The following is a 10,292-nucleotide window of genomic DNA, read 5'->3' as shown; positions in this document are numbered from 1 at the left end:
GTTCACGTCACGAACCAGACTAAGATTGTTGTTGTTATTCTGCAGTTTATCTGGATGCCGTATAGCTCTCCCGACGTCCTTCAGGTTGTGCATCCTGAGGTGTTGGAGCCTCGTCATACGGCGTTATGGCAGTGTGTGACGTCGTTGATATACTTTTCCGTGATAGAGTGGCATCAGGTTGACCGGGTGTTACCGCAGTTCGGCGGAGTTCAACCCCGCCCCCAGCCCGCCCTGAACATCGACTTCTTGATGTCGAAGGATGGTAGAGGCGGTGATCGTTGGTTCCCGTACAGTTTGCAGTTCTGGCATCTTCATTGGGAGAGTCGTGCGGATCACGTTTTCTAGTTTGATGTTGTCGCAGACCCCGGTACCTCACATGACTTCTTGGACTGGTGGCGTCAGCATGGAAAGAGGTTCTTGTCACCAGAGATGTACCTGGAGGATCCGAGAGCCGTGCCTATTCCTGTTGAGGCTACGCAGAGGGGTGCTAGACGAGTTCCTGAGATGGACTGTGTGGACGACGTTTTGGATAGGCGGCGGGTTGAGCGGAGAGCGCGTGTCGGGACCCGACAGAGCCAGCATGAGTGGAGCTGGCTCGATCAGGCCATGAAAGATGGTGATGCGGGGGGTATGGGTGCAGGTAGACGACGAGGGCGTGGAGGCCGACGCAGAGAGCGTGCTGCGGTGGACGATCACGGTGATCATGATGACGACGACGACGATGGTGATCAGGGCGGGCCTGGTGGAGGAGACGCTGGAGGTCATGCTGGTGTAGGGGGTGTTAGTCCCCATCATGGAGGTCATGGTGGAGAGTGGTACGGTTCCGGTTTGGGAGATGGCTCGGCCCATCGTGACGGTGGACTTGGATCTGGGCCGCTCGGCGATTATTTCGTTGGTGTCCCCACTGACGACCACACACTTCAGGAGAGTCAGCCATGGGTTAGTCCAGGGACTCTATTTTCAGACTTGCTGGCCAGCGATGGTCTTGATGCGGATTTTGGCGAGTCACACTTCCTAGATGAGATCAGTGCCATTATGCAGGAGGATGATGCAGCACGTCGGCCGGGTCAGATACCGAGGACACAGGCACCATTAGATGTCAATTTGAACGAGCCTCCTACCATGCCAGCACCTGAGTATTTTGCATTGGGTAGTACCCCTCCTTCCGCCTTTACTACTGGGTCACATTCAGTTGCCGGAACGTCCAGGGCACCCGTTCGCAGAGAGTCAACCCCCTCAGGGTCTTCCTCACGACCGTTGCCAGTCCAGCCTAGGCCACCTGCACAGGCAGACCCGGATGATGACGATGATGACATCGAGGACGAGGAGCCGCTCGTCAAGAGAGGCCACAGGACACGGGTCCCCCGTCGTTGCTTCACCGGTTCACACCTATTTAGATGATCTGTTTATGGTGTATGACTTTTGTCACATTCAGTGTTGTATTTTAGCTTCCTTTATTTATTTTGGCTTTGTATGCTTAACATCCGAGATGTATTTTGTTATTTATGGTATGTACCTTATTACTTTCTCGTGTATCCGTTACTTTGGAAATTGGTGTACATTGTGTATTTAAGTTATTCAGACATGTTGGTTGTCCACCATCACTTGATTTGAAGATTGCATTATTGCTTTATGTATTTTTCGGAGAGGTGACATTTTGTTTCAGAAAAGAAACACATGGAGTAATTATTAACCAACGCAAAATACATCACATTAAGCTAAACAAATTTTTGTACTTAACAACTTCAAGTAGCATACCCTCAAACAGTTGACACTAAATACAAAAGTGAAATCACTGTTATAATAAAGCTAACAATAAACCAACTCTGTCCCACCCGTGTGACTTGGTCCCCCGACCTGTGGGCAACTCCAACGTGTGTGTCCTGGTTGCCGACAGAGTCCACATCTCTTCGGTCTGTTCGGATCCGCCTCGTCCATAGTGGTTTGTATCCTGGTGGACCTGGGACGTCCCTCGCTCGCACGCCTCTTGTTGGGGTCTGGTATCACTGTCGGCCCATCATATGGTGGCCAGAAACCCTTAGGAATGGGTGGTGTGAACCCCATCCGGTACACACTGAACACGGAGCTAAGACGATACACCTGGTGGACATACGGCTGCCAAGTCAGCTATGAATAGGCACAGTATGCCAGGGCGTGGGGACACGGGAAATGTAGTGCCTGAAAGTATCCGCAGTCACATGTCTGAGATCCGAGTGACACCCTGTAGCTACCGAGGAAGAACGAACCAGTAGGAGTCGTCTCCGAGACAGTGAACTCCGAGTTATCTCGGTCGTACAAAGTCATCGTGAAGCACCTCGCCGTCTTCAAATTGGCCTCAATACACTTCACCAAGTGTTGACTGAATTGTTGTCCCGTACCCAGCTGGGCCTCAGCCTCTCTCCCCTTGCGGACGAATAGCTCGGCCAACCTCCCGTAAGTTGCCTTCACCAGCGAGCAGACAGGGAGATTCCTGACTCCCTTCAGGATTGAATTAACACACTCAGAGATATTTGTCGTCATGTGCCCAAATCTCCGACCCTCATCCTGATGCTGTGTCCACAATGAATACTCAATCCGGTTTGCCCAGTCACACATGACAGGGTCTTCAGACCGCAGAATATCAAACCAGTAATCGAACTCCACCTCCGTCTTCACATACGCTGCATTCATAAGAAGCCTCATTGCATCCTTGCCCTTGAAGGTTAGGGCAAAATTTGCTGCCACATGCCGAATGCAGAATGCACGGTAGGTAGCAGGAGGTAGCCATCCCCCGTCCGGAGCCTCAAGCGCAGCCTTGATGCCATTATGCCTGTCTGATATAACCAGCAGACCTGGCTGAGGGGTCACGTGCTGACGCAGGTGGGAGAGAAAAAAGGACCAAGACTCGGCATTCTCACCCTCAACCAGTGCAAATGCAACAGGCAGAATGTTGGAGTTCCCATCCTGTGCAATCGCGACGAGCAATGTTCCCCCATACTTTCCATACAGATGGGTGCCGTCAATACTGACCAAGGGATTGCAATGACGGAATGCCTCGATACATGGTGGAAACGTCCAGAACAGTCGGTGAAAATAAGCTTGCGACTCGTCCGCCTGTCCCCCAACTCGAACAGGGCTGCTCCTGAGGACTGCATCAGTACCAGGCATCGTCAGCTGAACTCCTAACACCCACCTAGGGAGCTCGTTGTATGACTCATCCCGATCACCATAGATGTGGGCAACGGCCTTCTGCTTCGCCAACCACACCCTTCTGTAGGTCGGCCTAAACCCAAAGTGTGCGGTCGTCGCATTAAGGAGCACCTTGATGCTGACGGATGCATCAGCCATAACCATTGGCATGATGAATGCTGAAATCACATGATAATCCAAACTCCTGTGGTCGTTGGAGATGGAGGTCGCCAGACACGTATGTGGTCCGTTGTACCGTTTGACCTCTCAAATGCCCTTGCGCTGCCGGAGACTAAGACGAATCAACCATGTGCACCCATTCCCAAACTCAGAACACTTCCCAACATACCGGCGATAGTCAGACTCCACCACCTTGTACTGTACCCCGCGTCGGATGCTGTAGGTCTTCACACTTAACACGGCCTCATCTTTATCCTGAAATTACTGACCAACCTGAAATTCTGTAAGACCTGCAGACCCTTCGGCATCTCTAGCACCAAATCCAGCAGGCTCCCCAGGAACCCCCTCCTGCCTCATGGCATCCAAGTCCAAAGAAGAAAAGTTCGGAGGGTACTGCTGTGTGCCAGAGCTAGAACCACGTCTCCTACCAGCAGGCTCACTCGCTCCAATATCATCGCTGCTGTCATCAGCAATGATATCCGGCTCCACATCATCATCGTCTAGATCATCCAACAATGTATCTCCAAGACCAACCGGTGCAGCACACTGTAAAGAGCTCGGCACAAAATCCCCTTGTCCAACCTCTCCGCCTCCACTATAGTTCAGATCAACAGCGAACGAAGGGGACGCGACAGGCTGGACCGGAGGTTCATACACAGGAATGGAGGAAGATGCACCAGCAGGTCTGGAGCTAGAACCGGCAACCGTGCCTACAGTGGGGGTATTCCGGTTCGAACCCCCAGAACTGGATACCACATCAACCAACTTCGCCAACAGTTCATGTGTCCTAACTTCGGGAAACTGCCGGCGACAATGAAACATGACCTGCAAGTCCTCATCACTCCCGATCGTGAAACAATCGTACTTCACGATTTCCTTCAGCACCGAGATTGGAATGCGATAGAAAAACTTCTTAACCCGCTTCACCCCCTGCAGACCAAGTTTCTGTATCACAGAATTACCAAGGTCATCGTAGCTCGTCGTAGGCCTCACGAAAATACTGAGAGGATTCTTATCGGTGAACTTCACACCAGATCGTGTTTTCCTCTTAATCGTTCCTCTGTGGTGAACCAAAACTACAAAACTCTCCTCACTAGCCATTTTCCCACTCTAATGAGATCAATTCACGTTCACACCATATATATACACTTCTGGGCCTTTATAATTCGAACCAGCCTAATTCGAATTACACATTGAGTAATTCGAATCAGCCTGTTTCAAACTACTTGGGTTTGCGTGTTTGAGTGTAATTCGAATCTCCCTGATTCGAATTATTCATTGAGTAATTCGAATCAGGTGGATTCGAATTAGTGTGTGTGAGTTTTGTGTATAATTCGAATGAACATGATTCGAATTATGTGTAAATTGAGTTCGAATTTAGTTGATTCGAACTACATATAAACATGCATTGGTTGATTCATGAACCAGATTTTGGTTTGGCGGATTTGTGTAATAATTTCCTCCCCTTGACTTATTTGAGTGTTTTGTCTTTAAATCGATTTAGATTTGAACACCTCTAATAACAGTGATATACTCAAATATATTTCTATCAGCCAAACCATAAAAGATCTACTAAAAAAATTACTTAATAGATCATAAAAATGGAACACGTACCATATATAATAAAATGAAAATCTCAAGTTAAAATTTCGTTTGATTCGTACATTGATAGTGTAAAAAATTATATTCTGTGTTATCATTATTTGATCGGATTCACATATTTAAATCACTCTACTGTTTTTAAGTAAACCTAATATTCTTGAGTGATCATTCATAAACATAAATAGTAGTATTATACTTGTGTTAGGTATTTCCTATCGAGCGTTGATTTATCATCGGTTTTGACTTTTGACTTTTGACTTTTGACTATATAGGGTTAGTCGTTAGATACATATTTATTTTGTTATATCAAAGTAAATGGCCTTAGGTATATATGAGCTAGCTGAGTTGTTTACCTTACCAAACTTCAATCATGATATTTAATTATTAGATCATCTCTGAATACAGTAATACTGGGAAAATAAAAAAAATATCTTATTTAATATTTATTAATTAATACAATAATTAATAAATATTAAATAAAATAAAATTTCATTGTTTTTTATTAATTTTTTTTTGTTATTAAATATTTCCACACTGAGTGCTTAGCGTTTCTTGTCCTTATCATGAGAACAACTTAGAAGATCCCAAAATCAGAGAACCTTGGCTACACAATCTTTAGGCTGCATATTCAAATAACTTGTCCAGTAGTGTATATCCTTATAGTACAATTAAATCTAGTTATGATAAATCATAATCAAAGTGAGCCCCATTGCCGCTTTTGTCTACATACATACAATACAATGCAAGATATCTTGGATAATTTAATTTGATGTAGTAGTTTTCTTTCCTATTAATTAAGGCAGCTTCCCCCACTTGTGCTAATTAATACTTGAATTATTGACCACTAAACTAAAACATTGAATATATCCAGCCACTTTATTTTGTGCTGTCACGTTTGGGTTGTCAGATCAATAATATAATATATATAGGTATCTCTGAGCTTTTAGAAAGCATAATAAAGCATTACTAATAAGTTAGGGGCAGTGGAGCTTTACTACTTTTATAATTTGTGGACAGATTCACATTCCTTTATTCAAAAGCATAAGCAAGCAAGATTTTCCACGTGAACAATATGCAACATGGCACCAAACAATAATATCATTGGATTCTGAATGAAAATATGCCAAAAACATGAATTAATTTAATTTAGGGTAGTCTCTTAAATTTGTTTAACCTAACCCGGGGTACGATATAACAGAGATACTTCTTTGAAAATTTATCTTTTGGTAACAACAGTGAGAAGATCAGTCTCTAATTTTAGTTAAGTTAAATTAAACATAACAAGTGATTATTCGAAAATTTTAACAAATAAAACACTTATTAAAGATATTTACTGCTTAAACAATAATATCCTAAACAAATTTGTGAGAAACTTTGGGCATGATGTGTTCAAGTTTTGAATCGTTGCTTGCGTGAAATGTGAAGCATGAAATCAGAACATGCATAGTATCTGGATCGGAGGGGACCAATTGGTGATGGAAAATGTCTGTGGACAATGTAACATTTTAAGATAAGACAAGACTAAGACTAGTTTAATGAGTCCAATAATTTCAAATTAAATGGGACCATGGATTTTGACTATGGTGATAGTAATGTGGGGGCATAAAGTGATGCCTTGTGGTTGTGGGGATACATAATATCTGTTTTAAGAAGTAAAAAAATAAAGAAAGAAAGAAAAGGAGTTACCATCTTTAGAAAATTGTTTGAGAAATGAAATTTTGAAAAGTTCCATTAAACAGTGAGACTTTTTTAAAAAAAAAATTAAGTTGCTTTGTCTTAAGAAAAATATTTTGAGATTAAATTGGAATAATTGTTTGTTTACTAATACAAGCAGAACTCAAGCAAAATGTTGAATCGAGTCAAAACAAAAATGAATAAGATAGTGACACTTATTATTTTTAATATTGCTCGGGTATGTGTGTGTATTACAAGATGGTGAGACAAAAATATGTTAATTTCCTGCATCGCTTAAGCAAGTTTTAGGGTTCGAATTTTGTTTTGTGCATGTAGTAATTTATTGGCCAACGACAAACTCTTAAATGGAACTTTATTGACTAACAATGATGTGCATAAATCATACTTATCAATTTATATTATTTAATTAAAAAACAAATTAGATCTTATGATTTACGTTGGTCACTAAAATTAGCTACTAATATATTTGTGTATAAATATATGTGTGATTTAATTTATTTTTAATATATATTTATATTCTAATATATATTTTATACTGATGACTAATTTTAGTGTCCACGTAACATAACTCTAACAAAATTTGTGCCCACTAATCAAACCGTCCTTTTTAGTTTTAAAGATTTTAAAAATTCCCAACCATAAAATCGGATGATTCCAATTTAGAGAAGTCAATATTTGTTCTAACAAAAAATATAAAAATAAAATTAATAATTATTAATTATTAAAAAATAATTTAATTAAAATTATTAAACTATTTAATAACTCTCAAACTATCAATTTTACGTTAAATTAATTTTTGTCCAAAACACAAAATGACTAGAATATAGGGAAAAAAATGTAGGCGATTGTTGATGCATGAATCCTCCCCGATTCAAAATTGGCTTTCCGTCCCCGTGAAAGCAGGAAGAGCATAGTGGGTGCTGTGTCCTGTCCCACAAACGTGGCAGCAAAATAAGACAAGGTCAAAACCGTCAAATCATGCAGTGGCAGCCATTGTAATTCCAATCCTAACCCTGGGGCCAGGGTGAAGCGTCTATATAAGGAAACGTCAAAGGCCAGAGTTACTCATCACTCATCACTCATCGGTTATCACAAAGCATCTTCTTCTTCTTGTGAATTAAGAATATGGCAGGAGCAATGATGATGAAAATTCCAAACAACAGAAGGAGGTTGAGTGGGCGTCCAATACCAAAGAGGGGACAGGTCAAGATGGGAATTGTGGTGGGACTCGCAAACTCCGTTGCTTCCATCTTCTCTCGCACCTCCAACTCCGCCAGATCCACTTCCTCACCTTCTCACTTCCCCCGTTAACTTAACACATGCGCCACCGCCACTCAATTTTGTTGTCTCCTCTTCCTTTTTGTACAATCCCTTCTGCTATGTATCAATATTAGTCTTGTGTAAATCTATTGCTAATCAAATCCAATCCAATCTACACTTCTCCCATCAATCTTTATTTTGTAAACTCCAAATAGTAATCGCCTAAGCAAAGTCATTAGAAGAATGCAACAAGTAATCTTAAATATCAATTAATTTGGCAATAATTGAGATTAACAACTGTCCCTCAAGTTATTATAATGTTTAAGCACTAGTAGTACTATATTTTAAGAATGTATTTTTAGATTTCAAATTTAAAAAATTAGGATCGTAAAAAATTATATATTTTTTTATAATAATTAATAAACCTTCTATTTTTAATTAGTTGGCTTTAGTTACATCTTCCTAATTAATTCTCTAACACGCAGAACTGATATTTTAATTATCCGTATCTATTCTTCCCTCAACACAATCCGACATGATTAAACCAATGCCCTTTAAATATTAGGGTACGTACGTTTCTTCTTGTACATTGTATCTACTATCTACGGCCTTTTCATTACAAGATTCGTTGCACTGCAAAACTATGCGTCTTTTCTTTTTCGTCAAGGTCTCTTATCCACTGTTATATGTTAAATTATATAAAAGACTATTTAAGAATTAAGAGTGAAAGCTACCACTCCGTGTTCGAGTTCAATTATTTAATAATATTATGGAGTTTAGATCTTTTTTCTTTGGATCTAGTCACACACTAACATTTTGCATTTCTTAAACCAATTGAAAATCAAACTTGTAGTAGACAGTTGTAATTAATTAATTGATAATTACTGTGGCTTTGAACAAGCAGGCAATCATATCAGCAAGCAAACAACGTAAAGAAATAAGGATTAATAGCTGAGAACCTCTAATTAATTTACAAGCCAATAAATCATAATAAGATCTAACATGTTCGTCGGTGTTTTGGATATATTAGTGAGATGGACTGGCTTGCACCCGGGGCTCTGGATGTTTAATTAATTAATCTTATGAAAAATATATTTTTTTTATTTTGGTATATTTTATGAAAAATACTTTATTGTTAGTGGTTGGTAGGCCCTTAAACTAAGCGACAAAAAAGGATACAGAAATATATGCTTGAGGTTCTCTAAAATTAGAACCCATTACCATTAATTTTCTAATGAAGGAATCGTCCACGTGATTTTAATGCCAAAAGGAAAAAAATAAAAAATCATAGGTATGATTATCATTACAGTGCAAGTTGCAAAAGGCTTATGCTTATCTGAATCTTCTCAAATTAAAAATTAATTATTGAATTTATGGTTATTACGCTACGTTAAACAAAAACAGGCTGCTGGGCTTTTAAATATAGCCGGCGTTGGGGACCAGAAAATAAAGTCATGATAACGATATTTATATTATTCAATCTTTAAGTGCATTATTGTGATCATTTTAATATCTTTAACCTTTCCTCATTAGATATCCGATGATTTAATGGGTGAAATATTAATTCATCGCGAATTAAAATTTTATTTAAATATTTATTATTGGTTAATAAATTAATTTATATAAACTAAAATTTAAATTTTTAATATTTATTTAAACAAACGAATAATTTTATTTTTAATTATTAATTATGTTTAGTAAAAAAAAAATATTATAAAAAAATAATCTTATTCTTATATTATAAAATATATTAAAAAAATAACAAAATAATATTAAAAGTATTTTTTAAATATTAGAGAGAAAAAAAAGTAAATTTTATTAATTTTTTTATTTTTTTTTTTATTTTTTTTATTTTTCTCCCCAATTAAACAATATAAAATAATCTTTTTTTTTTCTTTCTTCCCTTATGTTTCTTTTCATTTTTCCTTCCAACAAGCATAGCTTAAATTGATTTCTGGAATGCGAAATATATTAGATGGTAGGCAGTAGTACCTAGCCACCCACCACCGATGCAAAGTCCAAAATAACACTAAAAAGTAAAAACAGACAAATAGTTATGCAAAACACATATTAGGATGTATTTAGTTTATGTTTTGATTTGTAGTTTTTATTTTTAGTATTTTTTATTTTTTAAGTTTTATATTTTTTATAAAATTTTAAAAATAAAAAATATTAAAAATAAAAAATAAAAATACCAATCAAACACACCTTATTATTATTATTTTTTTGAATGGTATGATGTCCTTGACTATTTTTCAATGGAATGGTACGTTTTGAATGGAATTCAGATTTCCAGAGCCACAAATGATGTACTAGATTTCAATCAATCTTAACGACAAAAAGGTCGCGTTACAATTTTATTTATTTAGTTTTTTTTTTCCAGTTCA

At 38.7% G+C, this 10,292-nt stretch overlaps 2 protein-coding genes across 2 annotated transcripts; one reads left to right on the top strand and one right to left on the bottom strand.

The window, feature by feature from the left end:
• The first annotated feature begins 606 nt into the window (after positions 1-606).
• On the top strand, positions 607-1,401 carry LOC148572479 (uncharacterized). Its single transcript, XM_088508473.1, has one exon. It carries the CDS (start codon positions 607-609, stop codon positions 1,399-1,401), a length of 795 nt encoding a protein of 264 aa, XP_088364599.1.
• A 726-nt stretch (positions 1,402-2,127) lies between these two features.
• LOC107633628 (uncharacterized) lies at positions 2,128-3,147 on the bottom strand. Its single transcript, XM_016337234.2, has one exon. The coding sequence runs from the start codon at positions 3,145-3,147 to the stop codon at positions 2,128-2,130; it is 1,020 nt and encodes a 339-aa protein (XP_016192720.2).
• Between the last annotated feature and the right edge of the window lie 7,145 nt (positions 3,148-10,292).

The sequence above is a fragment of the Arachis ipaensis genome, chromosome B3 (assembly GCF_059453495.1).
Source record: "Arachis ipaensis isolate K30076 ecotype BB chromosome B3, ASM5945349v1, whole genome shotgun sequence".
In the NCBI taxonomy this organism is placed as follows: domain Eukaryota; kingdom Viridiplantae; phylum Streptophyta; class Magnoliopsida; order Fabales; family Fabaceae; genus Arachis; species Arachis ipaensis.
This window is presented reverse-complemented; position numbering and strand designations above follow the sequence as displayed.